The 14,096-nt window shown below is 39.9% G+C and overlaps 1 protein-coding gene across 1 annotated transcript in view; it reads left to right on the top strand.

The window, feature by feature from the left end:
* Nucleotides 1–14,096, top strand: part of PTPRN2 (protein tyrosine phosphatase receptor type N2) — a 691,758-nt gene that overhangs the window by 638,868 nt on the left and 38,794 nt on the right. Inside the window, exon 18 of the mRNA XM_075704660.1 lies at nucleotides 8,147–8,224. Coding sequence (XP_075560775.1) covers nucleotides 8,147–8,224 — 78 coding nt within the window. The remainder of the gene's footprint in view (nucleotides 1–8,146; nucleotides 8,225–14,096) is intronic.

Here is a 14,096-nt window from a genome sequence, read left to right as displayed (position 1 = left end):
CTGTGAGCACCTCATAACGCTGATGTCTCAGACTGTCCTTTCAAATTGAAGAGAAAGAAAACTTCTACATGTGCATGCAATACCCTTGAAGTTTATGTACTAAGAAAATTAAGTCACTAGATAGTCATGGATCTACCTTGTACTACTGTCAGGTTTTCTGTACTTGATATTATTAACTTATGGATTATAAATTCGACAATACACCCTTAGCGGAGTTTTTACTTCTCTGAGGAGGTAAAAGTTCCGTGTTCTTTTTTGCTTTGTCTTACTAGCTGCTGTCATAGGTGGAGTGGTTTCTGTAGTTGTGGAGGTGAGCTCCACAGTCTTCTGAACTACTTCTGCAGCAAGAAGTGACATTTCCTTTTACCTGTCTTCCTCTGTTGCTCTACAGATGCATAGCTTTGTGTTTCTCTAGCTCTCCCAGTTCTTCTCTGAGCTTGCTGTTCTGAAAGCAAGAACAAGATCCCTTACCACTTGTGTATTCATTCAAACTGCAAAATAGGTCAATCCAATTTTTGCCTCCGAATACTCCAGCATGGCCCAGCTGCCCTTTCTCACCCTACATAAGCTGAATATGAATCCTTTCTTGTCTGTAAAAGGTGATCGGGAGAAAAGGTCTCTATTTTTAGACACAAAACAGGTATGATAGAGCCAGTAGCATTGTCCTATCATAGCGTTTCAGTGGAAATGTCATGATATCCATTTGAAGGGGGAAAAGGCACAGTGTCCTTGACCTCCGTGAGACTGCTAGTATTGGAGTCACTTTTGCTCATGGTTCTTATTCACATTAATTAGGTACTAAAAAGTTATTATAGGGAAACTATGAGAAAGAACCTAGGATGGAGAATTAGCCTTCACTGCAGTGGGCTGTGTATGCCATTAGTGGCTCATTTTCCTGGGGAGTATCACTGTGGGCAGTGTGGGCAAGGCAGCTGACAATTTGCAACAGCATGAAATTACAGGCTGCTTCCTTCCAATGTTGTTGACAATACTTTTTTTTCTTATACAAAACCACAACTACATAGAAACTGTTCTCTGAGCTTTGTTTTTGTTACTTTCATCAGAGTTCAAAAGCTTAATTTCCTTGAACATACAAAAATGTTTTATTCAAAGAGTTAAAAGATACGCAGAACCCAACAAACATGTTCAGGATGCTTTTGTCTTTGGCTTATGGTAGAGGGTAAACCAAATACCTACATGCTTCAGGGATTGCCAGCTGCCATTTTAGAGAACAGGGTTAGATGCACACAGATTAGAGCAGTTTTTGGACTACTTTTAAGTATGTCTCTGACTAGACCAAGCTCTGGCTGGCCCCAGGATTGGGAGATCAGAGTAACTTGGCACTTCAAGGGGTATGTATCCTGCTTGTAAAGTCATGCACAGAGGTCAAGCTCCAGGGCTTCAGTGCTCTGTTTGCCTGTCTTCAGGGCACATTCAGTGAGTTCTGTTTGGTCAAGCCTTAATTTGATAGTAGAAGCTGAGGGGTTTTGTGGCAAGCACAGCAGTGGGAGGTGTTAACTGGAAGTGAGATATTGTATTCTTGTTAAGAGCTTGGTTGTAATTCGCATGACTACAACATGGTACAGAAGTGGGATTACAGCATCTGTAGACAGTGCTAAGCCAGGTTCAGTGTTGGCAGCAGTACACATGCTGTGTTTTTACCAAATAACCGAGATGGGCTTATGCAACCTGCCCAAAATTCTGTGTAGACACAGCTTATCTGGTTTTAGTACAAAAATTTAGTTGGGGGAGGGATAAATTCTTGCATGTGTGTATAGGCCTGTTGCAATTGTAATTCTGGTAATTAATTACACTGATGAGAAAAGTATTAGATTAAGTAGTATTGGGGGTGGAGAGGCAGGACCAAGATATCCCATTGGCATAACTGAGAAGAGATTTGCTTTGTCAGGATGCCCGAAGTTAATGCAGGCAGAGGGTGTCTTCTTCCATAGCTTTAACTCCCATGGTTTTACAGGGGGTTGTAATCTTGCTTTTTCATCCAGCACTTAAGGGTGTTTTCTTCTGGAAAGTTAGAAGGTGTATCTTTTTTGTAGCTTTCCCAGACTAAAGAGTTTTGTCCAATAAAACAAGTCACACTCATGAAACAAAATTCTTATGGTTGTCTCTGTATCTCTTACAGAAATACTTTTGTGCACACAGATAAGTGGGTACACAAGTGTTCCATTGAGTTGGGACAAGCACCCAGTATCTTGCATAGCCATGAAAAACTGTCAAGAGAAACTCTTTGAGTTCCTCTTCTTCATTGTAGGATAGGGACTTTACTGTGTGGGAAGGAGAGCCACAGCCCATATTTGTGTAGACGACCTATTATTCCAAGGAAAGAGATTCTCCAGATGGTTTTGTGAGTTTGTTTCACTAAGTCAATAGTCATTTTGCTATTTTGAAAGCAATAGATAAAATGTGTGTTTCCTGAAGGTGATGCAGTGGGAGGTTGGTAGGAGGAAATCACTACTTTGCAAGCCCATATTTTGGAAGGATTCCCTGCAAACTGTTTCATTTCAAGACAAATTAAATATCTTCACGTTAAAGTAAACGTATTTGTTAATCTGGTATTGCTTTTGTGTAATGAGGTCGAATATAGGAGTGACAGAGACTTTCAGTCCTGCTTCCCACCTCAGAAGCCTACTGGAATATTATATTGGGCACTTGATTCTGCAGTATTTACTGTGGCTGTGCAGCCACTGCAGCCTGAGCTGGACATATATACTGTTACTATTGCTGTTTATTTGAGACATTTAATCAATGTCTTTGTAAGCGTGTAGTGGATGTGGAGTACCAGTAAGTCTGCCTTTTATTTGCTCCTGCAAAAATCCTACCATTTCTTTCCTTCAGACTGCTGCCTTTCAACTTAAATAACCTCAGTAATTATCATGTCAATACAACGATGTTTCTGGAGCATTTGCGCCTTGCAGTGCTTGGGCTAGGAGCAAGCATTGTAGTGAGCTGCAACGTGGGCATTAATAGCACAGGATCAGTATGGTCTGAACTGACTGGAAGAGGGGTTTTCCTCCCTGCGCGTGTGAGCTGTCTGGTGAGGGAAGAGTGTAAAATAAAGTAATTATATTTGAGCTTCGGAAAGGGAGGCTTCCAGTCATGTACATGTCGCTGGGTATCTCCAGCTTCTGGGTCAGTGGTCCAGTCTCCAGCTGGGGCTCACTCAACCTTAACTTAAGTCTAAATGAGTGCAGCAGTACACCATAAAAAAATCCCCGCGCCAGACAATGAGCTGGCCACCTGCCCACGTTTCTTCCTTTTAAAAAATGCTACCCCCCTCAAGACCTCCTTTCCCTCCAATATGTTGTGAAAACTGGGGTTAGATTGGGGGCCTCACCACAGCAGGGAGTGGGTGAGGAGAATCAGCAGAAATTTAGTCCAAGTTCTTCCCATAGATCTTTAATTTTGCTGTAGTGTTAGGCCAGGCAAAATGAGTCCTTAGGAGAAATTTGCAGGGTAAAAGTGAGGTAGAAATCTGTTTCCCTCCTCTCTGAAATAACATAAAGTACTATGATAATAACTCTGCTATCGGCAGCTGAATGAAGGCTTGCAATTACAGCACAAGGAGACCCTGACTGTGCAGAATAAAACTGTGATAATTACATCTGTCATATTTGTACTTAGTCCTCATTAAATTTCGGGAAAATCATCCACTAGTAAATAATGTGCAATCTTTGCTTTTAAATCAGAGGTCATGAAAGTAAATGGGAATTCTGTTTTTCCTCATAGGGTGTCTGAGAGAGAAAAAATCCCATCAACTACATTTAAAAACTCAGTTTGCTTATTATTGAAGACACCAGACTGAGGAATGTCATTAGCATGACAGTTTGTTCAAACACAGCATACAAATTTCATCACCAAGAATAGACTCTGAAATTCATAATGGCATTCACAACCAGATTTACTTCTTTCATTCCATTAGGGGTTTTAAAGGAAGGATTTAAAAATTGTTTTAAATTTTAATTCAAACATGAAGATGAGGACTGGTCTACCTTTTTAATTTTAATGCTGAGATGAATGTGATTACAAAGTTCATCTGCATTTACTAGATATGCTTTCTTTTACAAAAACAAATATACTTTTTTACTTTTAGAGACTGTCTATACTCTGTCTAATAAATACATGCATGAAAGTAGATTTTATTGGTTATATAAACACATTAAATCTGGAAACTACACAGTAGCTTGGATCCATATGAATTTTTAAGGTGTTAATCAGAGTTCAACTTTCTTTCTGTCACATTTGGTCTACACTGGATCTTATTCTGATCTCATATGATTTAGGAATATCTCAGCTGGACTCAGAGGATTTAGATCAAGGTAAATATGGTGTGACTGAGACCACATCTCACCAGCATCTTTCTGTGTGGAAAGTGGAAAGTAAGGATCTGATAAGCTGAGGGGGAAGATAAAGGGCAGGAATGAATCGGTGTATCATTTACATGAGATTTCAGAATGGTCATTGATGGCTATTGACACTTCTACTTCAGTTTACAGTTTTAGGAGACTACTTAACAAGAATCTATAGGTACCACTCTCAAGTCCAAATACAATAAATTTGAGGATTCACTCCCGGAATGTATTGATTTTGCTGTATTTCATTAGCAGCAGCATGATCTCTATCTAAAAACTCAACAAAATTCAGAGTTCTTCAGGGAATCCTTGCAAAGTCCTAGGATAAGGCAACTGGATAGTAGAACTCTTGCAGGAAAAACTAAAGGAGTAGCTTTTATTCTCTAGTAAAGCAAAGGTGGAATTGTGGTCTGATATTAATTTCACAAAGATGCAACTAACTGCGATACTGTGTTCTTTATATATTTATATATAAATTTATTTATATATATTTTTATATATCCTACTTTAAGATACTGTAAGTCAACTTTCATTACAAAGCCCTGTAGAAAAAAAACAGTTGTACCACTAACCTATCTAATATATAGGGACTTTTTCGTTCAGTTTTCTATAGTATTTCTTTTCCAACAAGAAATCTGAATGCTCCTCCTTTTTGTTTCCATTTGCTTTTGACATTGGTAGTGACAGAAATCACCACAGTCAATTGCACGGCCAGTTGTAGTAATCCTTGATCCCTTTCGTTCCCTAATACAAAATGATGGAAAAATAGATTGAAACATTATCACCAGACTTGCCTTTGTTGTATTGCAGCAGAAAATGAGAATTCCACCATCGTAGAACAGTTGTAATAACTGCAGCTTTTTCTTCCCAAAAATGGCTGTTCGATCCAGTTCTGATGTAAGTGTTGTGAACTTTGTGCTTTGATGGGGACACAGATGGAAAAATCTTGTTCTTTTTGAATAATTACTGTTAGGGTGATTTCTGAAGGTTGTTCTGATGTAAAATGTTAGCAAACAGGCAGTTTTTGTTTTAATACTTGATAATATTGAGCCTGCCGTTCTCTATTCTTCTCTGGAGAATACATTCTCTATTTTATTTTCGTGAAGCGAGAAATCTGAGAGATCCTTGAAAGAAGATAATGACTACTGACATAAAAAAAAGCCTTTTACTTGATCCTTGATTAGTTAGTTTAAAACCCATTACTGACTTTTATTTCTTTATTCAAACTTTTGTTAACTTTGAGAGATTAAGATGCCCTTGGTGTTCTTGGTGACCTTGAGAGAATAAAAAAGAACATAACAAAAACATTCATGAACTGTCCCTTGCAGTCACCTACTCACATTAAATCGAATGTGACCAGAGTAGTGATTTTTCACACTTTTCTTGAAATATGTGCCCTTTAAAGCAGTACATATAATAGAAAATAGATGAAACCAGGAATTTAATTTAATTAGTTTAATCTTTGCTCTTATTTTTGTTCAGTTAAAGATCATTTAATAGTGTGGTAGGGCTTTCTGCCATCTTCTATTTGCTCCAAGCAAGAAGAGTTTCTGCTCATAATTGTTTTCTGTGCAACACAATGTGCTTGGAATGTAATAATTGTAATTGTCTTTTGAATTATTGTTAAACTGCTGATACACTTCACTACTCTGTGCTTATTGTAATGTTTGCCACGTTCCAACAGCACCTTTGTGACAGAGGTTGATTAATGCCAAAATGCCAAGATTGCCCTATTCCTGATTTATCAGCTGAACGTTGAGAAGTATTTCCTCCATGACAGCACTATTTGCATCATTCTTGATTTCTTCTGCCCTTATTTGCTGGCATGTCTACATACAAAAGAATTCAGTTTAAGAAGAAATTCAAAGTAAATTATTCTTTTTTCTAAAGTTTGGTGTATTCACTGTTACATTTCCAAGTCAGGCTCTCGCCTGTTAGACAAGTGACATCATTTTCAAGTGGATGCAGCCTACAACAGTTTCCACTGGGAGTAGCGAGTCCTCTGCGGTGCAGGTTGACTTTTCTAAGCTAAGATTTTTAGTTCCAGCATAGGAAAACATTTAAGCACGTGATTAAATCCTGTAGATCTCTGTGGGATTCAAAACAAAAAAAACAACAGAAATTATTTCAACCATAACGGAGCAAAAAAAACCTTTAAGCTTGACTCTGCTTAATCACATGTGCTGTTGTTTCAGTTGTGTTTAGTTCAGTGTCTCAACTCTTACAAAACCAAAAAAAAGTTGCCCATTTTGAAATGGTTCCTAAGGTTTTTTTGCTAATACTGCTTTCTGAAGAAAGCTAGTTTTTCCTTGATCTCAAAATACCCACAGTAGTAAATGTCCTGCTATCAGAATTGCTTTTGACAAAAGGCAAAGAAAGCAAGGTTGAAATTTGTTGTGAGCAATTGCTTGTTTTGAGGAGTTATTTGCTGATAAGAGAAGCATCTCAATGACGCTCAGAATAAAATGATGGTGTAATAGACATCCTGGTCAAGGTTTTTTATAACTATGGGTGGTGAATCAGAAGTAAGCTTTTATTCTAAATGGATTCAGTGACTTCATTCTACCTGTGTTGTGCTGTCATGGAGAATTTTAATATTAAGTCCGTCTTAATTATACATCAGAAAATTAGAAACATAAAAGTGTTCTCTTCCTTTTTGCAACATTCATCATATTGTTGTTCTGTTAGAATAACTTACATCTGTTCTTTTATGGCTCTTCCCTCTTTTATGTTGCACATAATTATGAGGTGCCTTCTTTTACGCTGACATGTACCATCACTGAAAATTTTGATAGGCTATGAATAAATTCAGTAGATGCCTCTTAATGCAAATGTGACTCACATTCATTCTTATTCAGATCTTTACTTATAGAACAGAATCGTGTATTGAGACAAATTCTGCCTTCAGCTACATGGGTATAAGTTAACTCTCGCCAACTTCAGTGTCACTGAGTCACACCCACACATCTGAGAGCTGAACTGGGTCTCTTTTCTTTATGTTCAAAGTTTTGTCTTGCCCAGCTCAGGGTTAGAATGAGTTTGTTTGTTTTTTAATCCCATCAGCAGATCTTCTTTTTCAGCAGAATGGGTCCTAAGATTTAGAACCAAGAAAACCACCCATCAGTTCGAAAACGTTCATTGTAACACACTAATCCTATTTACTCTTGATGGCTTTGTTTCTTAGATTCTTTATTTTTTCTGCTCAGTGAATTTTCTGCTCCTTGAATTAAATGTAATAATTAAGGTCTTTAAGCAGGACTTCCTCTATTGAGGCCAAATCCATGCATTTAGATAAATCAGCTAAGCAGAAAAAGCCAGAAACTGAATTTGTTCCCCATTTTTGCTGTTTTTTAGTTACATGTGCCCTTGACAGGCACGGTGGAAATGGAGAACATATTTAGATGTGTGGAGCATTCTTAACACTCAGTGTAGAAAAATGTTTCAAATGGCTCCTAGGTTGCTATGAAACCATGAGTACTGATCTCAAATAAATGCCTTTGTCAACCACCATAAATGATCTTACGCTGCATATTGAGGACATAGGACATTGCTCATCACGTGTGCTGATACTCATCTGGTAGCATCAGTCTTTTGTGGAAAAAGATCTCCTCTGAGCTTATAAATAGAAATAAAATTCTTTGCTGGCCCATAAAGGATGGAGGGACATGGCAGTCCTTTAGGAAGTCCCTTGTTTCTGCCCTCACATACTTTCTGTCTCTAAAACAGCAGGGGATTTCCTTTTAAATAAAACTAGTCTGTGTTCTCTCTCCTTATTCCAGATGGACCATGACCCCCGAAACCCTGCATATATTGCCACCCAGGGCCCTCTCGCTGCTACTGTAGCTGACTTCTGGCAGGTAAGTTAAACATCTTCGAAAACAGAATTTATGTTACAAGTCAAATGTTTTCCTGTGCTTCTAGAAATGCAAGGTGTACAAAAATCTGTTGTGCTTGAGTCACAATAGGTGGAAAAACCTTAGTTCAAATGTCTTTTTAAAATCTAGTACATGGATATTAAAGACATTTATGTATATGACAAGCCCTGCTAAGAAATAGTCGATCTAGAAATTATATTGAAAACCTCAGGCCAAAGTATTTCTATTTTAGAGCCAAACTTCGGGTCAAGTCTCTGTGATTAAACTGCTGCCAAGGACTGGATGATTTTCAGAGGGCCTGCCCTTCTTAAGAGTGGGGCCAGAATTCATTGTCATTCTGCAGATCAAAAAGCACCTAACACTATGTGCCGTGAATTTTTCCATTGAAACCTACTTCTCACGTGTCCCAGTTCCCCAGCATGCTTAAATTCTTATGTATTTTCTCTGCCACAGGTAGCTGAGTTAAAGGCTGAGTTAAGACCCTGCTGCATAAAGTTAAGTAGGTGCATAATTTCTTGCAGGATTGGGGTTAAAGGCAGTAGTTACTGATGCACAAATACAAGCTTACTTTGCATGCAGTTTTTTTACATGCTGACGCAGCTCTCAGATTTGGACGTACACACACCACCAGGCTAGGTGTGTGCGATTGTGATGGATATGCTGCCTTAGATATTCCTCTGTAAGTGTAAAAGTGTGCCTGAAAGCCTACTGAAGCTGTTCGGAGAGGTCAACTGGGGCTTACTATCAACATAAACGTATGTTTTTATTTTTTGGTTTGCATTATGAATTTAGACAGTTTTGTTATGAAGATAAAGAATAGCTACATAAAAATTTCAGAAGTGACATTGTATTTTAGGAGCTTGCATGAGCCAAAATCATCTTCTCTCTTCATCTGCATCACTTGGTCTATGATTAGAAAGTGTTAACTGATCCCTGTTAAAGATACTTTTCATGTCACAATTTTCTACTGTCTCTGGAATTGCAACATTTTCAAAAAAATTGTTTGATTTTGGGTGCCTAGATATTTAAATGCTCAGTCTGAGATATTTTGGTCCTGGTTTTTAGAAGTCCGGAGCAAATTCTTTCTGCTTGAAGTCAGTTGAGCTGTTGTTCTGGCTTAAATTTTCAAGTAACTTATGATTTTTGTCTTCAATATGTTTTTTCCTTTGGCGAGTGGATTCCTTATATCAGGCATGATATTTGAAAATGTGTTTCTTAAGTTAAACATGCAAATTCAGTACCATGTTAGCTATCCTGTAATGATATTTTATGATTCCTAAGGCCTATTTTTTTTAATTGTATATTTTTGCATATTGTATATTTATGTTTCGTGTATTTTTACCTGTAACTGCACTTTTACATGTTGAAAAAAATGTATGTTCTCATTTTTAAAGGAGGTATTTAGAGAACAAACTTTGTATAAGCACTTCTACTGACACAGAAATCAGAATTAATCATACCAACATGGTATGAACGATATATTTTGTTTTTCTCCCTTTCTAATTTGTTAGGCAAACTATTTGCACAGTCACAGAGTGACTAGAACTGAAACATTATTTCTTTGTTCTGTGATCCAATCTTCTTCATTACAACTTTGTACTCAAAAGGTCTCTTTCTTGACTTACTTTCTTCATGCTGTTTGTGAGTGGAGAGTCTTCACTTTCCTTCACTTTCTTTTTGCTCTTTTTAGCTATTTCTCCTCCCAATTATCCGTCAGTGAAAGTTCACTCCATCTCCCCACCAGATTTACTGTATACATCTCCTCAGAAACCATTTGGCAACCATGGTTCAGCTTCTGCTCAAGTGTGGCTGTGTGTCTGTTCTGGATATGATATTCTTTTATTGTTTCTTCTATTAGGTTCCACAGAAAATTTTGTTTCTTACATTTATTTTGATGATGTCTGTTACTTCAGCATAACAATCTACCTATGTCAGATTGGTCCATCACCCACTTTTCTTAACCTTAAACTTCCTACAGGTCACATGTCAATGTGCCGGTTCCTGTCCCAAACTTTTTGTATGGCCCAGGATATCAACCAGATGTAATGAACAGGCCAAGAGAGATTAACTCTTTAGAGAACACTGCATCCATAACCACTGAAATGTAGTAAGCCCATTGTACAAGCCAAAAGCCATGGCTTGAAGTTGTTGCAGTTTATGCCCAGATGCAGGAGCAAAGTTTATATCCATTTTTCACCTGATAGTACCTATTTTAAGGTAAAGCCTGGGAAACCTGAACTTGGTATGGAAAACAGAATATTAACTCCTGTCAGTGCAGAATCCTTTGATGTTTACTTGAATACAGTTTTCTGTAGTTTATACAGACCATGGTGCTGCCACCAGGGATTGTTTAAAAATTCAATTATTCATTCCTGATACATCTTCTCAGTGGTTCTCCTCCCTCTCCCTCTTCCACTTAATACCAGCTGTTGATGAGCTGTGTTGCTTTTTTCCCCGTTTGTGTGCTCAGTGAAGCAGTTTTCTGACTGATAGAAGAGTGACTGACTCCAGAGAGACCTGGGACTACTCTGCTGTTCCATGTCTAAATGCACAATGTCATGCTTTAGCAAGTCCAACAGAAACTCTTGGACCTTGGCATCACCTTCTATGGCAATATTTACTAGATGTATTGCTTCCTGTTTTTGCAGAGACTTAGAATAGAATCATAGAATCATAGAATCGTCTAGGTTGGAAAAGACCTTTAAGATCATCCAGTCCAACCATTAAACTACACTACCAAGCCCACCTAAACCAATCAAGGGTAGACTAGACTAAACCATATCCCAAAGTGCCACATCTACCTGTTTTTTGAACACTTCCAGGGATGGGGACTCCACCACTTCCCTGGGCAGCCTGTTCCAGTGCTTGACAACCCTTTCAGGGAAGAAATTTTTCCTAATTTCCAGCCTAAACCTCCCCTGGCGCAGCTTGAGCCCATTTCCTCTCGTCCTATCGCTAACTACATGGGAGAAGAGACCAACACCCACCTCACTACAACCTCCTTTCAGGTAGCTGTAGAGAGCGATAAGGTCTCCCCTCAGCCTCCTCTTCTCCAGGCTAAACAACCCCAGTTCCCTCAGCCACTCCTCATAAGACTTGTTCTCCAGACCCTTCACCAGCTTCGTTGCCCTTCTCTGGACACGCTCCAGCACCTCAATGTCTTTCTTGTAGTGAGGGGCCCAAAAGTGGACACAGTATTCGAGGTGCAGCCTCACCAGCGCCGAGTACAGGGGGACAATCACATCCCTGCTCCTGCTGGCCACAGCATTCCTGATACAAGCCAGGATGCTGCTGGCCTTCTTGGCCACCTGGGCACACTGCTGGCTCATGTTCAGCTGTCTGTCGACCAGCACCCCCAGATCCTTTTCTGCCAGGCAGCTTTCCAGCCACTCCTCCCCAAGCCTGTAGCGCTGCATGGGGTTGTTGTGACACAAGTGCAGGACCCAGCACTTGGCCTTGTTGAACCTCATACAGTTGGCCACGGCCCATCGATCCAGTCTGTCCAGGTCCCTCTGCAGGGCCATCCTACCCTCAAGCAGATCGACACTCCCACCCAATTTGGTGTCGTCTGCAAACTTACTGAGGGTGCACTGGATCCCCTTGTCCAGATCATTGATAAAGATATTGAACAAGACTGGCCCTAAAACAGAGCCCTGGGGAACACCGCTCGTGACCGGCTGCCAACTGGACTTAACACCATTTACCACAACTCTCTGGGCTCGGCCACCCAGCCAGTTCTTTACCCAGCGAAGAGTATGCCTGTCCAAGCCGTGAGCTGCCAGCTTCCCGAGGAGGATATTATGCGAGACGGTGTCAAAAGCTTTGCTAAAGTCCAGGTAGATGACATCCACAGCCTTTCCATCATCTACCAGGCGGGTCACCAGGTCATAGAAAGAGATCAGGTTGGTCAAGCAGGACCTGCCTTTCATGAACCCATGCTGGCTGGGTCTGATCCCCTGGTTGACCTGTACTTGCCTGTGGAGTTCGCTCAAGATGAACCTCTCCATAATCTTCCCTGGCACCGAGGTCAGGCTGACAGGCCTGTAGTTCCCCGGGTCCTCCTTCCGGCCCTTCTTGTAGATGGGCGTCACATTGGCAAGCCTCCAGTCATCAGGGACCTCCCCTAAGCACTTAGCACTTAGGTGCTAAGATTCCCAAGAGCCTAGTTGCATGGTGTATCTTGGCTGAAAGGCTACCCCAGCAAGAAACTGTTGTAATTGTTTCCACTCCTGTAGGCATTTCAAGCTGATTTCTAGAAAACACTTGTCTACAAAGCATTTGTTTTACTTGAAAGTGTAAGACAACTGTCTTGGCATTTACAACACAGCTGATACCTGTAATGAAATCCAAACTGCTCCTGATTTGTCCTGACTGTCTAGATTTCATGCTCAAATGCCAGACACACAGTTTCTAAACCTAGTTTCCCTTAAACCTGCATTAGATTCTTCTACTCATCAGTGACTATGTCTATGTTACCAAGCAGTGTGGCCCACTAGGAGTGGATTTGTAGAGTGTCACAGTACTTACTTTGTAGGTTTTACTTTAGACCAGCTGTTCAGTGGTCCAATGGACCAAATGCCTGTTGGCGGGGGAGAAGGCTACAGGTGCGTCTGGAGGAAGCTTATTCCAAAAGGAACTCAGTTACTGAGCTCTTAACACTGCTCTGCAGTGTCTGCTGCTTTTCATGTCTGTCATCTACACGATCATGCAGTCACATCCATTATCTCTATTTAAGACCAAACAGATGATTTAGTTTTGGATAATCTTTTTCCCTAGTTTTATTGGCAGGCCCCTCTAAAACCTGTTATGTTGATCCAGTGCCCAGTATTTTTGTGCAAGTGCTATTAGACACTTCACAATCAAATTCCCATTTACTTGCCCAGATCTGACAAAGATCATGGTCAGCTCAGTGTCTTCTCTTCGCCAAACTGGGCAAAGCTTTTTCATAAAACACTGATGATGCTTTGTCCAGGCTCATCTTATTTAGCATTCTTACTACTGGTGAGCAGATCCATGCCTAGTACCACTATGGGCCTGGAGGGTGACCAGTTTCAAACATCTCACTAGTGACCACTTCTTGGAAGGTTATGTCCTTTTTGGTAAGGTGAAAAAGAAGGGCAGGTATTGTTTTTCAGTGCCACCTAACTTGAGCTGGCCATTAGACTCAGCATTTTCTGTACACCTTTCTGCTCATTTAGGTTTTCATGTTGACCTGAGAGAGTTCAGCTTGATGGAAGTTTTCCTTTCAAAGACACAGTCTTTGGGCTGCAGATAGTCCAAACTCCTGTATAGGTCATTTTCAAATGGTGTTCAAATTTGTGTATGCTGTAAAATAATAATGATGAAAAAGGCAAGAGTCTTACTCTGGCTTTTCTAATGGCATAAGTTGTCTATGTCCCTCCAGTTTACTTCTGCAGCTCCTTACATTCTTGGCATAGCTCCTCTAAGTCAGCAAGTGCCAAGTTAGTTCAAACTTTCCTGGCTTACCTATTTCTTTGAAAACTTTCTAGCCTGCAGGAGTTGTGTTGTCAGTCATCTCATTGATCTGTTTTGCCACAGGGCTTCCTAATCTGTCTGGATACTCAGTGTTTGCGGCTCAAGCAGAGATTTCATCTCTGCCTGCATGTCATCTCTTAGACTGCTCTGGAAATTTTCCAGCTACTACTTTAATTAATTTTGAAAAGCCTCCAGCTGATTTAAGTCTTCTTTTAATTTCATCTGGTCTTGTTTTCATCTCTTTTTACCAATTACTATTTCTGAGAGATACCTCCTTCATTGATTCTATTTTGGTTCAGTGGGAATTCCACCTCACGATTCTCTTTCTCGAAAACTGGATGCCTCTTCTCACATGGTA

This window comes from Pelecanus crispus, chromosome 2, assembly GCF_030463565.1.
Source record: "Pelecanus crispus isolate bPelCri1 chromosome 2, bPelCri1.pri, whole genome shotgun sequence".
Taxonomy (NCBI): Eukaryota; Metazoa; Chordata; class Aves; order Pelecaniformes; family Pelecanidae; genus Pelecanus; species Pelecanus crispus.
This window is presented reverse-complemented; position numbering and strand designations above follow the sequence as displayed.